This window comes from Anneissia japonica, unplaced genomic scaffold, assembly GCF_011630105.1.
Source record: "Anneissia japonica isolate Jap-2015-1 unplaced genomic scaffold, ASM1163010v1 scaffold275_len1219475_cov178, whole genome shotgun sequence".
Lineage (NCBI taxonomy): Eukaryota > Metazoa > Echinodermata > Crinoidea > Comatulida > Comatulidae > Anneissia > Anneissia japonica.
The window spans coordinates 297,468-312,917 of record NW_022752912.1 but is presented as its reverse complement, the minus strand read 5'-3'; the positions used below and the strand labels follow the sequence as shown (position 1 = coordinate 312,917).

Here is a 15,450-nt window from a genome sequence, read left to right as displayed (position 1 = left end):
AGGCCCTGGGGTTGATTCGCACCGACTCCGAATTTGGTTTGTAGAACGTTTTCGATGCGGTTCTTAGTACGTGCCTCTATTCTTTACTACTGATTTGATTTTCTTTTTTCGCTTCGTTACACGCACGAACCGAATTCGGATTCGGTGTGAATACGCCATGAAATTATTATATTCTTTTATTGCACTCATAGCGCGCCATATCAAATATATTTGGGGCGTCCCATACGCTTTTAAGTCACTCGTTGATGGCGCTGTCCAGATTTGCAGCTAGGCCCTAGATTAAAATAAGGGTTTTTTGTTTTTGTTTATTTGACCGAATTTTAAGTTGATAAAAAGGTAAATTTATGAATGATTGTGAGGGAAAATTGAAAAGATGTATTGTGCTAGGCCTAGCCTACTAGTCTAGGGCTAGAGTCTTAGTATTACTATACTAGGCCCTAGGCTAGGCCTAGCCTAGGCCATCAAAGGCCTGGCCGCCCTAGCTAGGCCTAGTACTAGTAGCCGGCTATAATAGTAAGTAGAGAGAGTATGGCCTAGCCCTACTACTACTACTACCAAAGATTGAAAGGGAAATGGCCTCCAAAATGTGAAATCACCATGGCTGCCATTTGAGCAAGCAGAGTGAGAGCCCGCAGTCGAAAAAAAATACCCTGGATGTTTATGTAAACAAGGCCATTCAACAACATGACGCTCATATCTCGGGACACCAAGTTATTAATTGTATAACTCCAGCATCAACATTTTACGCGCCGCACACCCCTACACGCTCGGGGGCGGATCCAGAGCCTATCAATACTACCCTAGTTAGTCTGGGTGCATGCCCCTGAAAAATTGTGCAAAAAAGGGTGGGGACTGGGGCCGGCCCCGGGGCCCCCTCCAAAATCCGCTTGACTGAGTTTAACATGCCTTGATTGTCACAAAAACCATAGCAACCAAACCATAATTGACTGTCAGCGTGTAAAATGTTACCCATGTTAGGTTAGTTGCCATGATAATCACGCATCATGCGGTGACTACAAAGGCCTACTTCGCAGGAAAGATAATTTTTCTGTATCTACACAAGTGTTCATTTCGTGGACCTTAGTCCAAAATTGTTAAAATGACAGTTTAATATTTAATTAATAATATAAGAACATGATTTTTGAGCCTTACTGACTCGTGGTCAATAGAAATTAAATGTAAACAAACATTGCGAAGTACCCAAAATTAATAAAATATTAAAATTCAATTCAATTTATTCAATAACTATCTAACACCATAAAAGGTATGACATGCATAAACTAATAATTGACAGCTGTGCTACCAACTAGTACTCTATTGTCGATGCTACAGTTAAGATTAAAGGACTGTACGCACGCTATGTTTGCGAGCGGAGATGTGCATCCTGTTGTTGAATTGCCTTGATGTAAACAAGTGTGGCTTAATGTGATTAGACACAATATGCAGAAGCCAACTTTACTCATACGTGATACAGAATATTATCTCTCTAAGTGCCAAAATCAGTTTTTCACATTACAAATGTATACAAAATGTAACAAATGTATACAAAAATGAAATTTTAAAAAATTATTCGGCGGTTTAATTGTAATTAGTTTCTTGATTTCAATCAACTAGAACTCATTTGAGGTTTATTACCCTTTTCCTACGAACACGATCTTTTTAGTTTTTAAAATGACGGCCGATGCGGTCAAACTCCCTAATGGAGCAAGGGTGGCGCCAGGGCACCCTTCGGGGAGAAAACCACAATTCGTCTGGGAGCCCCTGGGAGAAAAACCACAATTTGTCGGGGAGAAAACAAATTATTTATATGTATATTCGACATATTAGTAGACTCTAAAATCGATTAAACATTACCTTTGAAACCCCTTGTCGGTTTGAGTGATGCCCGACCACGCCCACTTTTCTCTTGTTGGGAACATGGGTCTCCCGTTCGGAGAGAACTAGCTCTTTCCCCCCCCCCCCCCAAATATGGAGGCATTGCCATTTGGGGGAGGGGTTGGTGGTGATGGTTTTTCTGTGTGTGTATGAGACGCTTTTTTTTGTTTTACTGTTCTTAATACTGGTTCAAAATGTATTAATAATATTTTTTATTAGGTTAATAAAAAGTGATAATATCATAATAAATTAATAACAACATTGTTATAAAAGCATATTTTAACTATCATTCAATAACTTCTTGTAATTAATTAAACAAATAATTAGCGTTAAAATCCACACATAAGTATATAACACGCATTTTCTATACTTGTTTACGCAAACACCGGGTACTTTGCCCGCTGGAGTGTTCAGGTTGCTTGCGTAGTTTTGCTATATGATCTTTGCTACTACTGAATTCTTTAGCTGAAAGACTGTCAATACACATCGTTCGATCGCCATCATTTATATCTTATACTGTACTACTAGTTTATTTAATACCTCCTGGTACTACAGTGCAGTAGTACCATTGCTGCGTTCGTTGATTACTGTACCTGCAATGCCAAAGTACAATAAAAGGAATACTGGGTTGAACATCTACTACAGAAGACAAAAAATTAGGCTGAAGAGAGAGAAATGCAGGCGGCCAGTCCCAGCAAGGTAAGTCTTCAACACTAATTTCAATTGCAAACTGCAGTGTTAAGCAACAACCATCAGTGGTAGATTCCAGGTTAGAGGCAGGGGGAGGAGCCCATCTATGCCCCTCCCCCCCTAAATTTTTCTATATAATTTTTGGGAAAAAATAATTATAATCTCAGAGTGCCATTTCTGGCCATCTAGCGCCCCACTTCCCAAACTTATCCGTTTGGTACCCAAGTTGTGATTTCCCATACTAGCCGAGACTTATCTAATTATAGTCATGAATAATTGTTCTCTTTTATCGTCGAAACAAATCACAGCGTTAATATATACTAGATACGAAGTGAGGAAAAAACCACCAAGTAGTAAAATAAAAATGGACAATTGTAAGGTGCCAGTGTCCGCAAGGTCACCCATGGTGCCAGAACCCAGCAAGACATAAATTTAATGAAATAGGAAAAGTAAAGTAAGAAAGAAAAAACACATGAGAAAATTACTAGGAGAAATGCTGGTCAAACGATACTTCTTTAATTCTGAATGTGGTGATAATTTCTGGAGATCTGATTTGTGTTGCCAGTGGATTCCTGACTTTTGGAGCAGCAGCGAAAAATGATCAATTTCCCCAGTTCTTGACATTGTGTTCTGTTAAGTCCTGTCTAGACAATCAAATTTTATTGACAAAAATATGTGTCATGCCTAAATATGGCTGGATGACCATATATAGTCATTACTATATATGGGCATACAATTTTTTCACCAGAAAAAACAATAACAAGTGCATTTACACCATCAAATTAAAAATTTTAGAGTTTGTATGACAAGAACAAAGATGTGTGGTGTCAACACACACTTTGAAACATTCATATTTAAAATTCTTTTTGTTGTATTTTATTCTAGTGATATAGGTAAATTTGACTGTATATGTGAAAGAGTATCATTGGTAGCTTTACATGAGACAGAGAGAGAGAAAAGTAAGAAAAGTATTAACTGCTTTTATTTAATTTATAAGTTTATTTTAATATTATACACTGCAACTTACCATTCATGCTTGCTTGAAATTAAAAATTTTAGTGGAGCCCTTGGGACTTGCTGTAGCCACATTGCAGTAGAGTGTCGCCCAATCCACAGGCCAGAACAAATAGCTACAAACACTGTTCTTTTATCCATCTTACTTTTATTCAAGGAGCTTAATGATCAGACCTAAATTCAAATTTCATTGTCATAGCTGAGTCTGAAGTTTAATAAAAACACTCAGATTCGAATATTGCTAAAGATACACTATATTTATTTTGAGTTTTTAGACCACTCGTTAGAACGATTGGTCTAATATGCCATCACATTTGAGCATAAAACACTTGCTATCAGACAATATTTGTCTGTAATCAGTGCTTTATTGAGGATAAAGCTTGGAAAATTAAAAGTATGAAATGTTTTTGGGGAAAAGTGATGGGGAAATTCATTAAATATATGTTTTCAGAATATCCCTTGTATTAAACATAGGATGGATTGTCAGAAACCGTGGTTGTTTGTTGGTCGCATTTGTATCATACTGCTTAATTCCACAGCCACTCACTCTAAATAATCTGTAATTCCTTGTGTCAAATTGTTGCAGTTGAAAGTTAATTAAGCTAATTTTGGTTTATTAATGGAGGAATTTGCTCCATGGTTTGTTTAAATGAATATTAATTAAAATTTTTTATTGATTGAATGTTTTTTCTAGATTGTTGTCATTCAAAATGGTGTTTATAAGGCTCAAGTAGATCATAAATAAATATAAGCCTATAATCAATTGTGATTTTCCTCTTGAATATAGGCATGCCTTTATTCTGACATCGTTAATGGGGCCTAATTGCAGTTACCTACTCAGTGCCTTGGATTATGATTCTTCAAAAACAACAGGTGTGTGATACAATTTTTATATTGCCAAGTTTTTGTGAATACAAAATACAATCATACAAATTTGTCGACTACCATGCCTTATACTTCAAAATATTGTACCCTGAACAAAAATAAGATTTCAAGAATATAGTATAAAAATATATTTACTTGATTGTAAGAATGTAAGCAGAGCTTATATGTCCATCATAATTATTTAGATCAGTTCATATTGCAGTATAATTGTAGTAAAACTATTCCTGGTACAGGCATTTTTAATGCGCCTTTTTGCTTGTGGTTATAAAGCACACAATATAATGGGTGATTTCTGTGAACATTCATGAGAGCAGATTTAAGAGATTTAATACTTTCTGCAGAAAGTACATTCTCGGGAAATGCATTTCATTTGTTAGTGTGAACAAGCAGAAAATGCAAATTTATGGAAGATATGACTGAAGTGTTCCTTGCAAATTTTTAATGTGTGTCCTATGGTTCTTCATTCTCTATCCATCTCAAAAAAACTTTCACTGCACAAGTCCCTTTAGGATTTTAAAGATTTGGATGAGATCAGAGCGTAATCTCTTGTAAGCTAATGATGATAGATTTAACTTTTTAAGTTGCTCTAATGATATAGCAAATTTAGATTTTGCAGAAGGCAAAGTTTGTAGTGATTTGAATTTCTTTTATTGTTGCTATAACATTGATGTAGCATATGAATTGTTCAAGGCTTCAATAATGTTTGAAAATATTTGAACAATATTTTGTTTTATTCGTTTTTTATTTATTATTAGCAATAATATAATTTAGATAGCACCCCCCCCCTCTCCACCTAGTTACCTGTAGGTGTGCAGCACTGCTGGGTGCCAGGTGTCCGAAGTTGCAACCGCACTTCTTTTAGTAGTCATAAATAACTGTTCTTTTTTTATTGTCAGAACAAATCACAACCTTAACATACTAGAGAGAAGCGAGCGAGGCATTGCAGATACAGTAATTATTGAAAGCAGCAGTGGAAGTAGTAATTAGTGAGATCATGGTGCCGGGACCAAGCTTGAGATGGAAGAAAGAAAGATAAGAAAAAAAGAAAGAAAACAAGAGAAAATTACTAGGACAGGGGAAATGCTGGTCAAATGATGTTTGTTTAGTCTGGATGTGAGGATACTTTCTGACGATCTGATTTGTGTCGCCAGTGAATTCCCAACTTTTGGAGCAGCAGCGAAAAACTGATCAGTTTCCCCAGTTCTTGACATTGTGTTCTGTTAAGCCTTATCCACACTATCAAATTTTATTGACAAAAACATGTGAGGCCCCTAAATATGGTCATGATGACATCTTATAACCATATATAGGCACATCATGACTATATATAGGCATTCAGTAGTTTTCTGTCAAAGAAAATTTGGTAATATATATATATTTTATGATTAATTTTTATTTTTTTGATTTGCAGTACATTACCAATGGCAACGACTGACTGGGAGGCAAGCTGGAAGGCTGGAAAAATTGGTTTTCACTCCAAGGCACTTAACCCGTTAGTAGTTTTATGATTATATTTTGATTTTTATTAAGACATAAAAAGAGGACAATTCAAAAGGAATTTCCACTAAGCCCTTCCACTTTTGGATCTTTTAGCTAAGTTTGCACAATAACATAGAATTTGTTGGACACGTGTGTGTTTGTGGCCAAGCATTATATTGGTCAGTTGTTGGGTTTTAATGACGTTTCGGATAGGGTCCGCTTTATCCAGATGGTTTCATTTTTCAACATCTGATTCACCAATTTATATTTGTTGTTTTTCATTAGTTTATGATATCAAATAAATCAAATCAAATAAATAAAGTAGTTAAATCAGCATTACAAAATATAGGTGCAATAAAAAAACAATGAAAATGCACATTTTTAGCCCATTATTAATTATTAGTAATTAATTAGTTATTAGTAATTATTTGAGTAGTCATTTTTAAAACATGAGCATTACATTTTTTTATTATTATTATTCTTTCTTTAGGCACACAACACATGTGCCAAGGATTGCCAATAGCGAATATATATCACTGTCCTTCTTGTAGGTGACAATCCCTTACACAAGACAAACATACACACACGATGCTTTACACAAACTAAATCTCAATATGAGATTTAGGGAGTGGAGTTGTTTATGTTGTGAGAAAAAATCCTGCAACTGGCAGGAATTGAACCCAGGACCCTGGGATTGGAAGGCAAGCATCTTAACCACCAAGCTATTCAACTCCGCTTGTGGGATTTTATAAAAGAGGAGGTCAGATCAACTAAACTGGTGGTAGCCACTGTGTGTGCACTGAACCATAATTTTTGGTCCCTGGTTCAATTCAATATGTTACTGGGAATGATTTATGTAAGCCTAAAGCAGACATCCTAACTACTCCCATTAATGATGTGCTAGTGTCCTAGGAGCTTCATACATTTATCTTTTATGAATAGACTAACTGTGAATTTATTTTTTGTCTTTTAAAGTATGTTGGAAAAACACGCAAGTAAGATACTTGATGGCCAAAAGAATTGTAAAGTTTTTGTTCCGCTTTGTGGAAAATCTGTAGACATGAAATGGTAGGCAGGTGTTTTAACCTTTTTAACAGCTACTCATTAATTGTGCTATTTTAAATGTTTTCATGATTTTTGGTCAGTCAAGCCCCCCACCCTAGTGTGACATCATTGGAGAAAAACATAGATATAATGCCTTGACATAGGGCACTATTGAATACACATTGTGGGATTCAAATCCATGATTTTATGGTTGACCCCTTCGCCAACTTCTACAAAAACAATTCAAATATAAAAATTATGATTTTCTATTTAATGAATCTTCTGTATCAATCTGCACCAAAGTCTCATAAAGCTATACATTGGGATATTAATAAATAATATTATCGTTACTATGTTTTTTTGTCATTCAGATGGGATTCGAACCCATGACCTCCAGATAACTAGCCTGGTGCCATGATCATGTGACTACCGAGCTTGCGCTTAGTGACTAGTGTTGAATACAATTCCCAAGTTGCAGCAGGCACTGCAAATGCTATTTCAATGTGTGGTTGCTTCAGTCAAATATACTGTAGTAGGCATGATGTTTTGCCTACGTCACAGTATCGTACCAAATACTCAGTACGTTCCTAAATACTTCAATTTGGGAATCGAACCCACAACCTCTATTGTGTCTTTTGAAAGTATTTGGAAACATACTAAATAGTGTATTCAGTATGATAAACATCACTCCTATGATATTTTTCTGACGCAAACTCTCATCGAAATAGTATGTTGTTATTTATTTGAATGTTACTTGGTTGTTAGGTTTGCAGATCAGGGGCATAATGCTGTTGGTGTTGAAGTTGTTGAGATGGCTATTACTAGCTTCTATGAGGAACAGGGTATAGACTATACCAAGGAATCGGTACCAAAACTGCCAGGAGCAACTGTTTATAAGGTAAATGGCTTCTGGGTTTTACCTTTTCTTTGCTTACACTTTAAGCATACTGTTATTGGTGATGTCATTTTGTATTTTTCTGCTCAATTATCCATGTACTTTTTGTAACTTACCGTCTATCTACCTGCCTGTTTAGATGTGTCTGGTCATCATTATAATATTCTGTTAATATATTGATTTATTTTTGCAGAGTAAAGATGGCAAAATTACATTATATAATGCTGATATATTTTCAATGACAAGGTAAATGTTTTTGTAAACTTTAATCAATAAAGCAACCATGTCATGTGACTCTAGTCTCAAGGGAAATTGGTATACACCATATCAGGTCTATTTTGAAACAGCGCCACCAACGTCTCGCAACTTTTCACGGGGGGACATCCAGTGGTCTAGCCTGAGCAAATTGCGTTTTTCCAGACAAATATCCTCTTTTTTGACAACCAAAAACACAGGTGTTTTTTTTATTTTGCTTTTTTTTTTTGCATTTTGTTTCAAATTTGTATATTCTCTATTTTATTTGTCTTCTTCATTTCTTAATCAAATTTTTAACTCTTGCAAATCTTTTGTAGCAATAGTTTTTTTAAACTGTGGTCATTCCTTTGCCATCTTGGATTATGATTTGTATATTGGTTTATTGGCAAAATAAAGAATAAATAAATAAAAGGCCTAGGACTCTACAACAACATGGTTGTCCACCAGACATAGAGCACAGATAATCACGGGTAACTACTTAGAGCGAAATGTCAGGCCTATGGGTTTTTTTATGTTTTCATCGCAAATTTAGCGAAAATGGTGTATAGGAAGATGTTGGACCAGAAAAAACAATAACTAGATTTGAACTCGTCACTGAGGACGAGTTAGGTGATCCGCCGCACTTTGACCCACGAAGAAGTGTGCGCGGTGCAGATTGAGCAATACTTAAATGCTGAAAATTTCAAAATACGCTAATTTAGTTTGTTAAAAAAGAATTTGGAGCATTTTAAAAGATTTACTCATGCGTACGCCCACGTCATGACGCACGTGCGCATCTTAATGTCACTGTTGTCTCCTGATATGAAATATCAAACGCCTGTTGATGAAGGAGTAATTATCATTCATAGTATTTATCATATATAAAAATTCAGTTTCTTGAATTCAGATGGCAATATGGTGACGTCACAATATCCGATCAGCTATTATGATATATAAAATCATATCTACAACTCATGTGCTTTTAGAATATGTAATAAAATTTGGGGGTCACCTTTCATCCTAAGGAGGTATAACTGATTGAAAAAAGGCATGATATTAAGCACATTTTAAATTTGACGCATGCGTATGCGCGCGTTATGATGCGCGCACAGGAAATTAAGGTATGTAACAGTTAAGCATGACCTGAAGTTTATGCCCACTAAATATCATTCAGAAATCACAGCTGTTTAAGGTGATTATTGGGTCATTAAATGTTTGAGGAAAGAAAGATTGGGGGTCATCAAAAACCTTTGATTTGACCATGATGACGTCATCAAAATTTTAAAAGAAGTCACTTAATGAAAGAGAATTGCCTGAGCTATAACATATTCAAAGTTGGCAGACGATCGACCAAGAATAAGCAAGATACGCTCAAATGCGCATTTTTAAAAATGACGTCATAGATAAAATTCAGTTTGTTGAATTCAGATGGAATATGATGACGTCACAATATCCGATCGGCCATTATGAGCTAGAAAATCATATTTACAACTCGTGTGCTTTCAGAATATGTAATAAAAATTGGGGTCACCTTTCATCCTAAAGAGCTGTAACTGTTTAAAATTAGGCCTGATTTTATCAAAATTTCACTGTATGTCGGCACAAATGCGCACAAAGTTCACTATGTTTGATGCGTGCATACGGCATTGTTATTGGCCATAAGGTGATTGAAAAGATCGGAAACTTGTAAAAACAATTTCGCGTTCCGAAGCACACGCGTAAAATTAGGGTACAGTACATTTAAGATTGACCTGAAGTTAATGCTCACTTAATACGATTTCAAAATAGCAAATGGTTAGGCTGATATAATCGATAATGTAAAAACGCAAAATTGCGCGTAGCTGATGTCATGCATGACTGGTCACCTTGAAAACCTTACCATGTCTATTCCAGGCGATGCCAAAATGATCGTTGAAGCGACCTTGTGCGTACCTCGTAGCAATTTTTAGATATCGTGCGAACAAAAAAGGGGAGAAATTAAAAAAAAGAAGATGAAGAAGATGATGATGATCCTGACAATAACAAGAGATGATCCGCTCGAGAAGCGGATCACCAACAAGTACATTTACATCATCAATTTTAAAATTGTAGAGCTTGTATGACGAGAACAAAGATGTGCCGTATTGGTGTATAGGAAAATAATGGACCAGAACAAACAATAACAAGTACATTTACATCATCAATTTTAAAATTGTGTAGCTTGTATGACAAGAACAAAGATGTAACGTATTGGTGTATAGGAAAATAATGGACCAGAACAAACAATAACAAGTACATTTACATCATCAATTTTAAAATTTTAGAGCTTGTATGACAAGAACAAAGATGTAACGTATTGGTGTATAGGAAAATAATGGACCAGAACAAACAATAACAAGTACATTTACATCATCAATTTTAAAATTGTGTAGCTTGAACAAAGATGTAACGTATTGGTGTATAGGAAAATAATGGACCAGAACAAACAATAACAAGTACATTTACATCATCAATTTTAAAATTGTGTAGCTTGTATGACAAGAACAAAGATGTAACGTATTGGTTTATAGGAAGATGTTGGACCAGAAAAAACAATAACGAGTACATTTACATCATAAATTTTAAAATTGTGTAGCTTGTATGACAAGAACAAAGATGTGCCGTATACACATTATGAAATATTGGTATTTTACATATTTTTTTTGTTGTATATTTTCTAGTGATATTATTGGTAAATTTGACTGTATATGGGATAGAGCATCATTGGTAGCTTTAAACAAGACGGATCGAGAAAGGTATTAGAAAAGTATTAACTATATTTATTTAATTGAGTAAGTTGATGCTAATAATACCCTATTCAGATTACACTCTGTTGCGATGTAAACGCTGGTAATCCAAAACTAATTACTACCGATCGCAATCAACCAACGCATTCAGACCAACACAAAAAAACTTTACATTTTAGGGCCTAGGCCTCTGGTGGCTAGGCCTATGTTGACTGACCTCAGCCAAACAGTACCTGTGGGATTTGTTGCAATCTGATTCGGGAGTAATAAACATTGTAGCACCCAATCGCAATGGGTAACAGTTGCGATATCGATTGCTTATCGACTACTATTGATGAGCTTTCACACCTGATTTTACTTACAACTGATTGCAGTGTGATGCTAGTCTGAATAGAGTACAAGTTACATTTTTGTACCTCCTTGGTTGCATTTACCATTCTTGCTTTCTTGAAATTTAAAATTTTATAAGTGGGGGATCTGGGGACTTGCTGTAGCCACATTTCAGTACAATGCCAGCCTACATGTAACAGGCCAGTACAAATGAATACAAACATTGTTCTTTTACCTGATTAACTTGTATGTGAAGGTTAAAGGTGTTCTCCCGATATTTGGTTTAATTTCACCAGTAAAAATTGACAGCCAAACAGTAAGACCTGTGTGTTGGTGACAACAGTACCACCGATAAGGCCTATGTAGCCTAGGCCAGCCTACTTTCTGTAAACAACACATCATTCCTGTCTAGGCTTAGGGTACAAATTTATGTGCTGTTGATTTTTGAAGTCATTGAATTGAACCCTACCCCAAATGGCTAATGCCTAAATAAACCCTTAAATTTAGTGGTAGGTTGATGATCTAAGGATTTATGTAAATCCTTGTTTCAATATGTTGTAGTTGAAAGTTGATGACTTAATTGGTCTGTTTAAATAAGTACAGTAATTACAATTTTATTATTAATTGTTTTAATTTTTTCCATATTTTTATAGTTGAAAGTTGCGTTAAGTCTCAAGTAGATCATAAGCATATAATCAAATGTGATTTGCTCTTGAATATAGGTATGCCCCTACTCTGACGTCGTTAATGGGGCCTAATTGCCGTTACTTGCTCAGTGTCCTTGATTATGATCCTTCCAAAGCAAAAGGTGTGTGCTACAATTTTTCTAGTAATAGTTACCCATGCTGTCAACAAATGTGAATACAAAATACAATCATGCAATAATTTTTGCATACTACCATTATAAATCCAATGCACTTTAATTAAATACTTGGTTCAGTTCATCATTTATTGTTTTATAGTAGTAATTCCCAAAATTTATAGCATTCATTTTGAAAAGAAGCCCCCCTCTTTTTTTTGCAAAAGTAGCCTGGAAAAGAAGCCCATATCGAAAAGAAGCCCATCCAAAGTTTGCAAAAAAAAAAAAAGAAGCCCAGGACCTCAATTCAAGGTTTTAGGGTATTTTGCTGTTTGCCATCTCCATCAATGGCTACCATCCTGTTGCAATTTGCATTGGCAGTGAGGAGGCTAATAAATAATTTTTTTTTAAATAAATAAAATATTGTATGTATTTTATTTATATTGTAGGACCACCCCACAATGTGCCCAACTCAGAGGTTGCAACACTGTATGGTAAGCACATAATTGCAAGTTTTTGTTTTCTGTTTTCCACAATTAATTTATTAATCAGTCAATAATCAATTAATCAATCAAGTTTGTACAGTAATTATTAATTATTTATATATTTATAATGGTTATTGATTTTAATAATACTATTTTATAGATTTTATTCTTCCTAATCATATACATTAATGTATTAATTAATATAATTATGGATTTTAATTATTTATTTTCAATTAAAATATATTATGTTAATTATTTTCAATTAAATATATTAGACTGAATCAGCACCTCCAGCTATTACTGGGTACTAAATGTAAACAGACCTCATCGTTAACCACAGTGCATTCAGTTTGAACACAGTATATTGAGAAAGTTATGATGTTTTTTAGACAGCGACAAGAATGGGGAGATTCTTTTTTTTCATGCTGCGATAGCATTTGCCATGAATCCTTGACTTTTAGGTCTAAAAAGTACCTCAGCCGGCAACGACTTCACAGGAACAACATGCACGTCGTGAACGTACCGTACCTTTCCTTGAAAAACTTCAGGCTTTATTCCCACTATCCATTTGAGCCTTACCAAGCCAAACTGATAGTGTTTGAAAATTTAATTTTGGAACAAGTGATTTACCAATTGTAACTCACCAACATTTGCAACATCTATGATGTGCCTTACAGCAACAAGGCGAAGCCATGTTCAATGCACTGTCATCTCTCGATCTCAATAGATTGTAAACAAACCCTAATACAATACAAGTCACATGACCCGAGCCACCTATTCGGTCTATTATGGATTTTAATTGTTTATTATAAATAAAAATATAATAATTATATTATGCTGTATTATAAATATCAATCATTATTAATATTTAATCTTCTGAAATTATTTTTTTATTCTACTTTGTCTCCTTAGAATCAAGTTGCAAGATTGAGAAAATTGACACATCACTTTATCATCCATCAAAATTTGCTAAAGATGTTGAATGTGTGCAAACATTATTCTTGATGAAGCCAAAATAGTATGTTTTAATACAGGGGTGATCATAAAAATTGGTCGGAGGGCCAAAATGAATTTTTGATTTATTTCCTGTAACTTTGATGTTTCCAGTGTGCTTCCAAAAATGTTCATTCACTGTTTTTATACTACTTTTATGCCCGTTTTTAATATTAATTTTTGATAAGTGTTGGGCCATAATAAAACAATCACCGCCGGCTGTGTCACCAGCATGCCGCACTAATATTTCAGGATTATAGTTAGATGTAAAGTGCAAAATTCAACTTTTTATAACATTGGTGTTTAACACATCAATTGTTCAACGGCTCGACACGAAATGTGGAGTGGGGGATTGATAATTAAGTGAGTGGGCACTATCACAAAATCAGGTGATATTAGTTGATTTTTAACTACTAGAGTGTAATTTTTTTGCTTTGGACATTTTTCATTGGTGGGGAGACTGGAGGAATAGGCCTTTTTTGCAGCAGCTATCAGGTTGTTAAATGGTAAACTCTGAATGTGACTGATAATGTTTTTCTGGAATTTACAAGTTGTTATAGCTTTGTTTTGTGTTACATAAATGAATCATGAGGTTTAAATACAATGTTAAACAAGTGGCAATAAAGAGAGAACTTGAACTACAGTCTGGTCCATTGATTTTCTTCAAGGTTTTATGAATAAATTTAATATATATTTCACTATAAAATAAAAAATTGTTTTTAAATTTATTTGTCATCTGAACATTCTAGTTAAACTTTTGTATAGATTTGATAGGCATTAATTTTATATGTGGCGATTTATTTGATAGGCATTAATTTACATTTACGACTTAATACTACTATATATACAAATAGAAACAAACTGAGCACTCTCTTTTAGATCACATTCTATGCAATTGTAAAGAAAAAGTAAGTAACTCTGGTGTAATTCGCACTGGACTTACTGACCATTTCATGATTTTCTGTACTAGGAAAATAGCATAGTGTAATGATGCCATAAGGGAATAACAATTCGATCTACTAAAAACTATAATAAAGATACATTTTTAAATGAATTAAGAAATACTGACTGGTCTTCTGTTCTTTCTTCGACCGATGTTAATAGTGCATGGCGGCTCTTCTCCAAACTCTTTATCAGGGCTCTCGACATGTTGGCTCCTGTCAAAACCATTAGGATCAGACAGCGCACTGAACCATAGATCACAGGAGAAATCCTGAATGCCATACATGAAAGAGATGCGTTGCTGAGGAGGTGTTGAGGAAGAGTGGCCATGCTCCTGACCTTTACTCTAGGTTTCGTAAGTTTAGAAACGGTTCAGAAAAACATCAACAAAGCTAAACGTCAGTTTTTTGTAAATAAAATAGATGAAAACAGAAACAATCCGAAGAAGATATGGAAAACTTTAAAAGACCTTGGTTACTCAGCTAAGGCTAAAGATCAATCACAGGTTGTTATTAATAAGGATAGTAAAAAGGTTCATGAAGGTTGTTCAGTGGCCGAAATATAACAATGTCTTTAGTACTATTGCTGCCAAACTTATCAATATGTTAATACCATCTCCTTCATATATCTACTATACAATATCAAATACCTTCATTCATTGCATTCTATTACTTTGTTGTCAAAGATTCATTCTCACTTCAAGAAGTCAGTGCCGATTTCGTCTACTCAGAGCTTTGTGGTCTCGATTCAACCAAAACCACTGGTCTAGATGGAATTCCTTCTCGCTTCTTGAAGGATGCTGCTTGTGTGATTTGTGAGCCACTCACCCATATAATTAACCTCTCTATCACAGTGAAACTGTGCCTGTTGATATGAAGTCTGCAAAACTTAAACCACTTCACAAAAAAGGCAGTAAGCTTGATTTTGGTAATTATAGACCAATTAGTATTTTAAGTGTAGCGTCTAAGATCCTCGAAAAGGCTGTATTAGTTAAACTAAATCCTGTGTTGGGATTTAGAG

The 15,450-nt window shown here is 34.8% G+C and overlaps 1 protein-coding gene across 3 annotated transcripts; it reads left to right on the top strand.

Annotated features, from left to right (window-relative positions):
• Positions 1–202: 202 nt before the first annotated feature.
• On the top strand, positions 203–14,131 carry LOC117122452 (thiopurine S-methyltransferase-like). Of its 3 annotated transcripts, XM_033268032.1 has the most exons (13): positions 249–336; positions 2,404–2,574; positions 3,451–3,524; positions 4,367–4,452; positions 5,361–5,577; positions 5,876–5,956; positions 6,919–7,011; positions 7,753–7,885; positions 8,076–8,128; positions 10,816–10,890; positions 11,934–12,019; positions 12,460–12,504; positions 13,408–14,131. In XM_033268032.1, exons 6-13 carry the CDS (start codon positions 5,886–5,888, stop codon positions 13,512–13,514), a joined length of 663 nt encoding a protein of 220 aa, XP_033123923.1. In that variant the 5' UTR covers positions 249–336; positions 2,404–2,574; positions 3,451–3,524; positions 4,367–4,452; positions 5,361–5,577; positions 5,876–5,885; the 3' UTR covers positions 13,515–14,131. The 3 variants fall into 3 exon arrangements, with proteins under 3 accessions (XP_033123922.1, XP_033123923.1, XP_033123924.1); XM_033268031.1 differs by lacking the exons at positions 2,404–2,574; positions 3,451–3,524; positions 4,367–4,452; positions 5,361–5,577 and having other exon boundaries at positions 203–336; XM_033268033.1 differs by lacking the exons at positions 2,404–2,574; positions 3,451–3,524; positions 4,367–4,452; positions 5,361–5,577 and having other exon boundaries at positions 262–289.
• Positions 14,132–15,450: the final 1,319 nt, after the last annotated feature.

Bases quoted from the DNA above. Each gene is read 5' to 3' on its own strand.
- LOC117122452 (XM_033268031.1), top strand. From the start codon at position 5,886: ATGGCAACGACTGACTGGGAGGCAAGCTGGAAGGCTGGAAAAATTGGT. The intron at 7,012-7,752 runs GTAGGCAGGTGT...CTTGGTTGTTAG, and splicing joins AAATCTGTAGACATGAAATG to GTTTGCAGATCAGGGGCATA. The intron at 10,891-11,933 runs GTATTAGAAAAG...TCTTGAATATAG, and splicing joins AACAAGACGGATCGAGAAAG to GTATGCCCCTACTCTGACGT.